This window comes from Artemia sp. Qi Xiang Cuo, chromosome 19 (genome assembly GCF_049724085.1).
Source record: "Artemia sp. Qi Xiang Cuo chromosome 19, ASM4972408v1, whole genome shotgun sequence".
Taxonomy (NCBI): domain Eukaryota; kingdom Metazoa; phylum Arthropoda; class Branchiopoda; order Anostraca; family Artemiidae; genus Artemia; species Artemia sp. Qi Xiang Cuo.
In genome coordinates, this window is record NC_142812.1 from 20,861,171 (window position 1) to 20,874,096 (window position 12,926).

The 12,926-nt window shown below is 34.4% G+C and overlaps 1 protein-coding gene across 2 annotated transcripts in view; it reads right to left on the minus strand.

Annotated features, from left to right (window-relative positions):
* Positions 1 to 10,466: 10,466 nt before the first annotated feature.
* LOC148940598 (putative E3 ubiquitin-protein ligase HERC4) overlaps positions 10,467 to 12,926 on the minus strand; it is a 38,626-nt gene continuing 36,166 nt past the window's right edge. For both annotated transcript variants that reach the window (XM_089105218.1, XM_089105219.1), the window contains exon 4: positions 10,467 to 10,722. In XM_089105218.1, coding sequence (XP_088961344.1) covers positions 10,693 to 10,722 — 30 coding nt within the window. In that variant the 3' untranslated portion in view covers positions 10,467 to 10,692. The remainder of the gene's footprint in view (positions 10,723 to 12,926) is intronic.

Sequence of the window (12,926 nt, forward strand, 5' to 3'; positions counted from 1 at the left end):
GTGTATGGTTTTGGTCCTTGGTGGAATTTCATTATTTACCCTGGAACACTTTCATACCGATCTAGTGAGAAAAGAAACTAAATTATACTCAGTTCACGTCGCTGATTTTGAAGGGTTTTGTATTTCTCTAGAGGATACTGGCTTGGAGCGGCCCTTTGAAAGTTTAAATTTATAATAAGGTAAGTTTGTTATTTATTAAGGTTTCGCTATTTTTCCGCCGAGAAAGTCCTTTAAACTAGGATCTTTATAATTTAGTGGTTTTGCTTCAGCCTTTCTTTCATGGATAAATCTTCCTTGTTCGTAATTATCAACTGTTTGCACAGAAGTATTTCCTTCCGCATTGTCATTTATTTCCTCACTGCTTATTTCGTCCATGGGTTGTAATTGAGGCTCTGGTAATCTCAATTCTGTGCCTGTTCCTGCGTTACCAGAACCATTCCCCTCACTCGAAGTCGTAATTTAAGGTTGGTTTACACTTTCCAAATTGTTTTGATTTATTTGGTTTAATAAACTTCCCTTTAAATTAAATTGCCAAAAATTATGGGGGATGTCTTCCTCTATCTGTGCTTTAATTATTTGTTCCCCTTCAAATTCGTCTGGTATAGGATCTAAGGGCTTGTCATCTACCCTTAACCTTTGTTTTGCTATCTCGGGGTTCATGGCTAAAAACCTTTCGTGGTCGTTTATCCTTTTTTTTTTTTTTTTTTGCGAAAGCGAAAATCAGAAAGAGTCAAAAATGAAAGTGAAGAAGAAAGAAATATTACGTTAGAAGAACAATACAATCAGTCTTCGACGCCAACAAAATGTGGCGCAAAACCCAGCACAAACCTACAAAGATGCTATAAACTACGCAACTGTTAATTACAAGTCACTGGGACCCTTCAACGTTATATGTATTCCCCGTGGAACCCTCCATTTTCCCGAGGAAAGCGTAGCAAACAAAAGTGATTTATTTGGTGATTAACACCTACAATGAGAATCAATATATACAAGCCTCCCGCATCCCGAGTGCGGGGCCCGGCCTCGAAATCAGCTCCATAGTTATTTTTCATAAAACTGGCATTTTATACCTCTGGCCAGAAAAACGATCTAAAAAGGTTACAACTGTAAGGAAAAAATTGTATTTTTCCCAGGGTGATTGTATCGATCTTATGGTGACGCCATGACATCAAGAAGAGGCTCACATTGTTTGCGGTTAGCAGACAAGCGACACTGAGAGTCAATACATACAATCCTGCCGCGTAGCCGTGTCGGTACTTGGCCTCCAAATCGGCTACATATTTTTTTTCTTAAAACTGGCATATTCATTCAATATATTTCTCTGATTTTTTTTTTTTTTTTTTAATCCTATTTCCAATCTCTTCTTCGTTTATATATATATTTTTTTTCAGTTATTTGTGAAGTTTCCTATTAATTCTCCTATTTTCATAAATGTCTTATCCAATTTTTTTTTTTTTTTTGTTATTTGCTTTATAATAGTGTATTATTTGTTTTGTTGGCCCTTTACAATCTGAGCTTCTTGGGGGTGTATAAATTTTAAGTTTGTAATTGTTTTTTTTTAGTATTGATAAATTGATTGATTGATTGACATTTCTGGCCCAAATAACGATCTAAAAAGGTCACAACTTTAAGGAAGAATTCAAATTATTCCTAGGGTGTTTGTATTGAACCTATGGTGACACCATGACATCAAGAAGAGGCTACTATTAATACTACTGCTACTAAAGCTACTACTACTGCTAATATTATTTCTACTGCTACTACCGCTACTACTATTACTACTGGAACTACTATTATTGCTACTAAAGGTAAGGGTATCAAGGCAGAAATTTTGGGTAACATTGAAACTGTATTGAGCTAAATCGAAACACACTATGCGCATATAAGTTGTCAAGATGACGTATCAGCAATGCTTCAGGAACGGTTTATGGTATTAACTTGAAACTTTCAGCGTAAGTTGAAGAGGTTGTTGAAGAAAACCAAAGGTTATATGTGCATACTGCTACCGCTGCTACTACTGCTACTACAACTATTGCTGCTACAAAAGCTAAGGGTATTAAGGTAAAGCTTTCAAAGAATATTTCGGTAAAAACAAAGAGAAATTAATTTTTAAAAATTACTGAAAACACTTCACTGAAAACAAAATCTATTTTAAATGTTTCCATTTTTTTAAATTTAAAAAATAAAATCAGTATATGTATATCTAACTGTCAATCCACAATTTTTTTTTCAGTAAAGTGTAAATTATGTTTTGGTCTTGAGGGGGCATGGGGGTTTTCAGCACTACTCAATTTAATATTTATCCTAGTCGTTTATCTTTAGTCGTTTATCTCTTTAAGTTACCTTATATTTACTAACCTGCGTTTACAAGTTTTTAACTCCTGTAGCAAAAAGACGTTTTTACATTATTACGATAGCACTAGATAAGACCCCTTGTATGAATAATCTTTGTATGTACTTTCTTGGATGACATGCACTAAATTATTAATGAAGATTTTAATTTCCAATATTCTGTCGTTGTATTGTGCCTCTTGACCTTTTCGATCCCTTTTTAATTCATTCATACATATTTTTTGGCTGACAAATATCTCTTGAACGAGATTAGATACCCATTCATCTTCTGAACAGAACACCTCCCTCGGATTAGAAACAATGTTGTCAAATACTGATTTCACTTCGAAACCATGTAGTAGAAAAAAGGGTGTATATTTCCTGCTAGTATCTATACTAGTGTTTAACGCTGTTTGTATGAATAGTAAAAATTTACTCCAACTTTCTTAATGCATCTCCTCATGGTAGTGAGTTAGTATTCTTTTTATACATTTTACCCCATTTTATGCTAATCCATTAGATTGGGGGTTTTTTGGCGATGAGTGTATAATTTTGAATTCTAATTCTTTGACCAGTTCATTAAAGGTTTTACTTGTAAATCATGTGGCATTATCAGACAGTGGGAAATCCATATTTACAAAATGGGATTTGATTTCATTTATTATAAGTTCCATAACGGATTTTGACCTTAGGTCTTTGGCCTGTACTATGACTGTGTGCTTAGTAAAAGGCTCTACCCCAATAATTATATATTGTTCATAGTTAGTGCAAAGTTGTAGTTTTCTCGTTATATCCATTGAACATACATGAAATGGGTGGCCGGGAAAATACTTTCTCTTAATTTAGGATATATATTGCTAACTTTATTCCTCCTTAAACACAGATCACAATTCTTTACCGCCTCCTCAACTTGGCAGTACATATTTTCAAAAACACAACTTTGTTTTAACTTATTCAAAGTTTTTACCGTCCCCATGTGCGCTCCTAGGAAAAAGCTCATATGCATAAGATTAATGATTCCTCTAATTAGTCTTTTTGGTAGGATGATTTTAAATTGATGCATCTGTTTCCTTTTTTCTGAGTCGTCTATTGCGTACAATATTCCTTCGACTAGGATCGACTGAAGATCTCTTAACCACTTCACAACAAAAGGATTCCCTTCCCCTAAATTTGAAGTTTCTGGTCTGTTGTTAATTTGAGGTCTGCCCGAAACGTCAAATTTTGGAAATTCTTCCTGCGGCTTACCCCTCTTGGTGCATAGGTCTGCGGGTATTCCAGACCCAGCCCAATTATCCATGCTAGTGACCCTTTCTGTAGTCCTAGTCTTCACACGCTCCACCGCACGAGCTTGTCGTATCCATAACGGCTCGTCCCTCTCCGAGTCTGAATTCCTGGACGTTTGGGATTCGGCCCGATTATCCATAGTGCCAGTAACTCCCACAATAGTTCTGTTCTTCGCAAGTTCCGCTGTCAGAACTTGTCCTTTACAGGGTTCAATTTCACTCCCCTCTAAAATTGACCTGCTGTCAGTAACACAAGCATGCGTACTGCCCTTTACTTTTACCTCTTTCAGTACGCCGTGGATAGACCCAGAGGTTAGGCATCTATCCCTGTACCCAGGCTTGTTCCTTCTTATAGAAGGAAACTCCTTTTCAGTATTACTACTGAATTCATCCCCTTTCGATGGTTTGATAGTTCCGGGAATGTTTGAACTACCCGTATTTTACTCACATCCCTCACAGGGCCTGGTCAAACCAGTCTGGTTCGACTGTACATTTCTACCCTCTTTCGACTTTTCATTATTTTTATCTGTATCTTGGGGAGATTTTATGCCTAAGAGTGTATTTTCTAATTTTATTATTTCATCGATTGCCACCTTAATTTCATGGTCTTTTAGTTGAAATCCCCTCATTTCTTCTTTACGTATTACAAAAAAATCAATTGGTTCCTCGTCTCCTAATAGGGCTAAATATTCTACTTCTGACTCATCAAGATTAATTGACCTATTTTCCTTAACAAATTTTGAGCTAGGGCGACTCAAACAGTCTGCAGGGTTCCTGCTAGTGTTAATTTGGTGATATGTATACAAATCGTTGTCTAATAGAACCGCAATTCTATATAATTTTGAGTGAAGATCCTTTGATCTTTTAAGATATGTTAGTGCTGCACAGTCTACAAATATGTGAGTTCTCGTGGCCCGTAAATACCCTTTTTGGAAGTGCTTTAGACTTTGTACTAAGGTAAAATGTTCCCTGTTGTGGTTATCAAACCTTGAGGCTGCACCACTAAGAACCTTCGAATATGTTACCACTATTGGAAATCTATCTGTTGTTTTGCATTTTTACATTAAAATTGAAGCAATACTTTTTTCCAAGGCATCTGTGACAAGGTAAAATTCCTAGTCCTTATCAGGAAATTCTAAAAAAATTCTATTTGGATATAGTAATTCTAGTTTTAATTTTTCAAGGACTACGCTTTGTTCAGGGCCGAAAACAATGGGAACGCTTTCTCTAGTTAGTCGAATTAAAGGTTTGGCTAATTTTACATAATTATGATAGAATCCCCTACAATAATCTGTCAAGCCTAGGAATTACCTAATTCCTGTGACGTCACTTGGTGGTTCCAATTTCATTATAGCTTCTAATTTTTGTGCTTGTGGTTTCACTCCTTTTGTGGAGACTCGAAACCCTAACAAGTCACATTCTTCCGAAAAAAATTGAGATTTGTCATGGACCATGTTCTCAACAAAACACTGCTGGTGCATCCATTTGGATGCACCAGCCTCACGGCCACATACTCACGGTGCTTTGGCGGCCTCTTGGAGTTTGCGTGATTTTCAATTTACTTTCGACACTGTCGACAGACAGTCACTGTGGTTGATCCTTCAATCTGCTGGTGTACCTAATTAAATTGTCAATTTGTTCAAAGAACTATACAATAAGACCAAAAGTGTTGTCATTGTAAATGGCCAGCTCTCATCACATTTTCAAATTAGAAAAGGTATTCGGCAAGGCTGCGCTGCTGCTACCGAACTCTTCAACTTTGTCATGGACCATGTTCTCAACAAAACACTACTGGTGCATCCATTTGGCATCGGTTTTGCTGGAAGAGTTCTGTCAGCTGTTTACTCCACTGACGATATTGCATTGGTATGCGAAAATCTCACTGACATCAAAACTTCTCTGAAAACGCTAGCATCTGCTGCAGGAAAACTTGGTCTAAATGTAAATTAGACCAAGATCAAAATATTACCTGTGGACAAGACACCATGCAGCCTCCTGACAATGCGGAATTCCCCCCCCCCCCTAAAGGATAAACTTGAAAAATGCACTGATTTGTCGAATTAAATGTGCAACACCTTCAAAAAATCTCTGAAACGGCACAGGTGGCCCCACCTGGCAACACTTACCGTAACTCATTCAAGATTAAATGGGGAGAGGAAAAGAACAAGAGAGGGATACAAGTTAGAATTAGATAGCACTGAAAGCAAAAAAAAATCATTCCCGTGTTAGCAAATAGTTTACTAATGTTGTATTTCCTGAGTAACCAATCCCACATCAAAACACTGTTCCAGATTACTATGCTGGAGTACTCAATAAACCAATGAACAAATGTAGGGCGGAATGAGACATCATTGATCAAAGTGTTAAGCATCACTTGAGGAAAATTTGGATCTAAAAGTAGCAGGTGAAAAAATTTGGGAGGAAAAACACATTTTGGCCAACAATTAAATCATGTTTCAGGCAGTAGGCCTATGTATGAGGAATTTGACAGCACTAGACTACTTTTTTACTTCAAGCTCTTGGGAAAAGTTACCCCAAGGTTGCAACAAATACTTGTAGACATAATTAAAGCTTTCGATACAGTCGATAATTCTATACTTACTGAAAAGCTGCGATGATATGGAATAAAGGGAATATTTCTCACATTAGACAATCAGTTTCTTTTCTGGTCGTCAACATCAAGGTTATTGCTAATTATATGTGGCGTACCCCAATGGTGTATTTTAGGCCCTTTACTATTTTGATATTTCTTCTTCTCTTCGGCTACTTAAGTAAGGTTTAAGGTAGGAGTTGAGTGTTAAGTTAGTGGTAGCAGTGGTAGTGGTAGCATTTGTTTTTAAAACCCTTTCTGAGGTTAATGTCAATTGTTTTTTTTTCTGGATTTGTTGGATTATCCCTCTTCCATACCATGCTGGAGTATTTAGAGGGGATGTGTTTATGTTGATTTTTTTTTAAGTTGATAGTAAATAAATTAAATAAATTTAAATTCTTTTTTAATAAACACGTCAATACTAGGGGCATGTACCACCTGATATAGACAATATTAAAATTAAGCAGCACTCAGGTTAAACACTTCTTCAAAGATATATTCAGCATTTAAGTTCCAGAATTCCCCCCAAAAATTGAAAGATAATCAGCATTGCAATAGAGCTGCCTAAGTAGTAGGTGCTCTTTTTTTGTCACCAAAGAACTTCGTATGGAAGGAGTTGTCATAAAAAACTTGGTAAGGAGATATTTGATTGGAAATTGAAAGTTCTAATGTCTTTTTCAACAGTAAAATCGTTTTGAAGGCAATCAACCCCCCTCTAACACCTTTTTTCTCCAGACATCCCAACAAAAACTTTAAATATCCATTTTGTTCAGCATAGATCAAGGGTCTAATAACTATGCCTCTGGGATGACGATCCTTAACAGGACTTGGAGCCATGGCTTTAAAATAGGTAGTTCTCCCATAAAGTATCTGTTACTGAGAAACTGAGGTATATTTAACCATCAGTGGCCAAAATCGTAAGGACATTCAGATGAAGCTTTCAGGGAATCGTGAAGGGAGTATTGTACTAAATCAAAACAGAAATGTGTATGCAAGTTGTCAAAACGGTACATCCAAGAAAAGGCTTGAGTAAATTAGAACTTTCAGGGAATGATGAGAGGGGTGGTAAACTGGCCAAAATGCGACATTTGCACGCTACTATTGTTATTGCAACCATAACTATTGCTGCAAATAAGGCTAAGGGTATTGAAGCGAAAATTGAAGGGAAGGTTGAGAGGGAAGGAGGAAAAACTCTATCCATACCTGTTGTAAAAATGACATATAAGAAATCTTGGAAACACATTTATGTTAACCTTAAACTTTAAGGGAGTAATGAAGGGATGTTCAAGGGACCAAAAACAATAAGTGCATACTACTATCTATAAACAGAAAGGTTTTGGGTGCCCAGAGCCTCATCGCCTTCTGGCTTGCGTACCTATGGACTCGGAAAGAAATATGTCACCTCTATATATTTGCACTATTGATATGTAGAAAGCGTTCGATAGCGTCAATCACATGCAAACAATGAATGCTTCACTGCACAATGGAGTAATTTCGAGCATAGCGAGCACTGAAATTTCGGTACGAAAAGTTGACTGTGTTGGCTAAATGGAAAGGTACAATTTCAGATCCCGCAAAAATGAGAATAGGTGTGAGGCAAGGCAGCGTTCTTATTCCTCTTATTTTCAAACATACAATCTCCAAGATTCTGGACCATATTTTGCCCTCTCTTCTATTGCATGGTACTGACCTATCTTACTTGGCAAACGCTGATGACGTCCTTCTACTCAGTAGATCCAAAGCAGACTAACAAGACAACCTGAATCAACTTCTAATTAACTTTCAATCCATCGGGCTTTCTATCAAAATTGATAAGTGTGAATTTTTGACCTTTAATACACCGCAATGTGATTCTGTCACTCTCGGAAATCATGTTGTCCCTACGGTATCGGAACTGAGATTTCTTGGTGTTAGGATTGCAGAATCGATCATTCAAACTATACAACCAATGGTTAAGCAAACAACTACCGCCTTATATAGCAAAATTTTTGTTAAACATTTATTGTAAAAAAAAAAAAAACTATGGCTGTTCAAAAAATTTGAATATTCAAATTTGTCCAAAATTTCAGTTATAGTCCAACATCTTAATTCTTAAGTAGAAAAACTGAAATCTACTTTAAAAGTACTCCTAATATTAACGAATAACATAGCTTCGTCATACGAAATCGAACTATAATTAATAATAATAAAAAAACTTTTCCAAAAAGGAAGTCTGCAAAGAAAAATTAAGTCATATTAAAACCTAACGCTAGGAGAAGTAAAGTCATATAATACTTCAAACTTAAACCAAATAAAAATTACTATCAACTAAAGTGAAACTAAAAATGGATCGAAATCAAAATTAATTTTCATATTAAACATAAAGATAAGAGATACTGTCATTGATGAATAAATGGATCCACAAACAAAAATATTAAAATGAATGAAATGACCTTTACTTTTCTTAAAAAAACTTCTTTTTCGGAAAGTTTTTTTTCTATTCAAAAATTTTTGTTCGTTTTTGACTGCCAAAGTTTCAAGTTTTTCAAAATTCCCTATTTCAAAATATTTTTTTATTCCAAAATAAATTAACAGTTTTGGTAATAACTAATAAATTAAACTGAATATTTGTTTTAAAAAGATCTTGCGTATACAACATTTATAAATGTGTTTTTTTGTTGTTTTTTTTTTTTTTTTTTACTTGGAAATTTTTTAAAGGAATATGAAATAAAAATAGTATGACGTGGCGCTCCACGTTATTGTGTCCTAAACTCCGTCCTCGCTTCTTAGTGTATATACAAATATTTTGCAATTACCAGTTTTTTGCTCTTTAAGCAATTTAATGTCTTTTCATACAGAATCTTTTCAAAAATATTTTATTATTCAAGCAAATCCGATTTCTTCTAAGCTACAAACTTTTGGGTTTCTTTTTTAAGGTTTTTGAATTGTTGTAATCTCTTCTTAAAATTTGTACAAATATTTTTACAATTACCCGTTTTTGTTCTCCGCAATTTAATGTCTTTTCATACTAAAGTCTTTTCAAAATTTTTAATCTTTCAAATGTTGAATAATAAATCTAAACAGTGGCAATCAGAAAGGAATTTAGATGTGGCAATCGGAAAACTTGATTAATTCTTAATTAATTTTTAGTATGGTTGAAGGCGTGTTTGAATCGTATTCATGTCTTAACGGATCCTTTTTGAAAAGTGAATGTCACTACGGATGCTCATCTACTAATCACGGGGTCGACATCGAAAAAGTAAAAAGAGCATTTATTCAGATCAATGATTATGAGAAGCTATTAACGTTGAGAACTTGATTGATATTCAATATGACGATATTACTATGCATCACCCTGAGGCTCTGAGGTACTTGGTTATTGCTCCTTTTTACCATAAGATGATGATACCAAGTAACGTGTTGATGAAGAGGTTGCAGATACCCTTTGCCTGTCTCTTTCTTGATGTGATGAATGACGAACGCAAAAATGCAGTCATCAGTAAGTTATAGTTGAGATATTCTAAAAACCTGTAATATATATTACATATTATCCCATTATAATATATATAATGGGATATTAGTATAATGCTTTATGATTAATAGAGAGAAGGGGCTTGTATAAGAATTATGTGAGTGATAGATCATTTTAAAATGAGAGGAATGTAAAGAACGCGGAGAAATAAATAAAATCTGAATACAATGGGTGTGAAATGGATGGTATGGGTAAAATTGCTGAAGATCTTGAACATACAGCCAGACGGCATAAAAGTGAAATATTGTACTTGCATGTTAATAAATGGATAAGGAATAGGCGAAGTAGATTTGGTCCATTTAAAGATACGAACGGGGTCACAATTAGTGAAAGAGTTGAAGAGAGATCGGCATATGTATATATATATATATATTAGATAAATAATTGATGATAAACATTTATGCTTATGTATTTTAGTCACAATATAAATTCTATAAATTTTATTTCAATAAAAATTGAGCTATTTTTAATCCATTTTAAAAAGTGATTTTAGACTTCAACATTCGTTAATATATTTGATTTTGATTTTCAGATTTTAAACAAAATTTGATATATTTAATAAGCATAGTCGAAAGTGATTGGAGGGCAACTAATCCTATAGAGAGAGATCGGCATATATATATATATATATATATATATATATATATATATATATATATATATATATTATATATATATATATATATATATATATATATATATATATATATATATATATATATATATATATATATATATATATATATATATATATATATATATATATATATATATATATATATATATAGTATATAGAGAGTAGCTGCAGACAGGGCGGGCGGCAGATCATATGCAAATATTCTCCTATTTTCTAGGTGCTTGTGGATTTTCCTTTCCTCGGCCTTTGAGACTGGCAAAAACGGTAGATAGATCCCCAGCGAGTTTTGATAGGTAGTTCTGGGCTGATAGTTTTGCCAAGAAGTGCAATCTGCTTTTTGTTAAGGACAACTTGAGCCATGTGATGAGACCTGACAAATGTGATGACCTTAAAGATATTATTGACACAATGGTAGATTCAAAATGTGAGGGATGCACCCAATGGTTTGAAAGTAGGGATATTTTTTCTTCATTAATGAGGTAGCAAGTTTATTTACACTGAGATTATCAAGGCAAATAGCGTCAATCCCAATCAAAGCATTCATGTCTCCAGTCCTTACAAGGCACCAAACTTTAGCCACTCGTTCCAGTTCATCAGCTACAAACTGCGCAATGTGCCGCTTGGGATAGATACTAGGGTTGACACAGTGATTGGGTGATTTTCGGGGAAATCCCCAAAAATTCGGGGATAATGGAAGTCCTGCTTGAATCATTAAAATATGTTGTTGAATAGGTAATCGTTCGAAAAAAGCAGCGTTTTGCGCATTGCTAGACTTTTTTCTGGCTCGAATCCATGCGCTAAATTGTGTAATGTATTCGAAACCACATCGTTTTACTAATCATGTAATCTTACCTTTAAGAAAAAGCTGCAATAAATGCTGGTAACAATAAAACAGAATAAAAGCTGGTAACAATAGCAGTTCAACAAATCAAATGTGTGTTTTTTACCTGATACTAACGAACGCAATAAATCATGAAAAGTATTTGATACACATATGCAGTGATCGACGGATAGATAGCATGGAAAACAATTAAGACATTGAGGCAGAATTTAATAAGATCGTAAAATAAGATAAAAGGTCAAAACATTGGATAAACCCAGCACAAGTATCCATTTGAAAACCAAGATTCCAAAGAAAAAATTCAATTTGATCTTGTGGAAACCTCCTTATAAGGACACTTCATCCAGAAATAATTAAGAATCTAGTGGGATAATCCCCAAAGATTTATGTGTGGGCACTAGTTGCTGCTGTGTCACCATTGCAATGCTAGATTAGAAGAGATTGGACGGATTTTTTTTTTTTTTTAATAGGCCTTACTACCCGTATTATACCCGGATATGTAATTCACTGATTATTTATTTTATAGTTAGAGATAGCCAGTCCAAAAATTCAAGTTAAAAGTCACCGAATTAAATTTACCTCTGCTATAAAAACCTTATTTATTCAGACTGACTGACTCATCACGAATCCCCTTTTTTTTACTCAGGCAGGAAATGAAGAAGAGGTATTCCGACAGAGCGATATCAGCATAAGCTCAAAGGGGTAGGACTCATGCATTGAATCTGATGAATGAAAAATTTCTTGCGATAGATTTTAGTGAAGTGGCAGCTCTCTTAGGAATTGACTTGTTTTAATTGAGAATATTTTTTTTCATCAAAAACTTTAACTTACCACTTTTGAAACTTACCAGTAAGTTCGACCTAAAACTTTACCACTACCAGGTAAGTTACCCAGTGGTAACTTATTGTGTGATAACTTACGTCTTATACACTAGTCATAACGTTATTTCACCGTAGATTTCGACCCAATCGGTAAAACAATTAAAGGTGATCTGCCTACTGGAGAAAAGGGTTTAAGGGATTAGGAATTAGTGCTGGAGGAGAGAATCCTTTTTGTGTCATTGCCAAAAACCTTATACATAAAACTAAGTTTCCAGGTAAGAACAACAAGGAACCTTATAAAGTCATATATATATATATATATATATATATATATATATATATATATATATATATATATATATATATATATATATATATATATATATATATATATATATATATATATATGCACTTTTCAAGTAGCTGGTACACACGCGAAATATTGCATAGGATAAAAGCTAAAGGAAACTAGTCAAACTAGTATCTGTCAATAGATAAATGGACTGTAAACCGTGGTTTGTCATTGCGTTTATACTAGGTAAACTATTGTTTTCTAGGGTTTAGGGGGGGAAGTACCTAGGTTAGGTTACATAATTAATATGTGCTATGCTTTCCTATACATGTGGTGGGTGGCAGTAAAGGCAGAAGGCCAAGTTTATTTTAATGCAATTCTTGAGGACATTTTTGCATTCTGGGAGCATATTTCCGAGTTGTATTTTTCACAGTTTTGCTAAAGAAGCATTTTATTTTCATGATAGTTTTTTTTTCATTAGGTTAAATAGGTTTGGTTAGATTAAAATACATTTGTTCAGGTTGCATGTGTAATTTATGCTATGCTTTGCGAATTTGCTTGCCGAATTTCCAAAATTTAAGCTGAGAATTTTGACTAACTTTGACTTAAGTCCCGTCCGG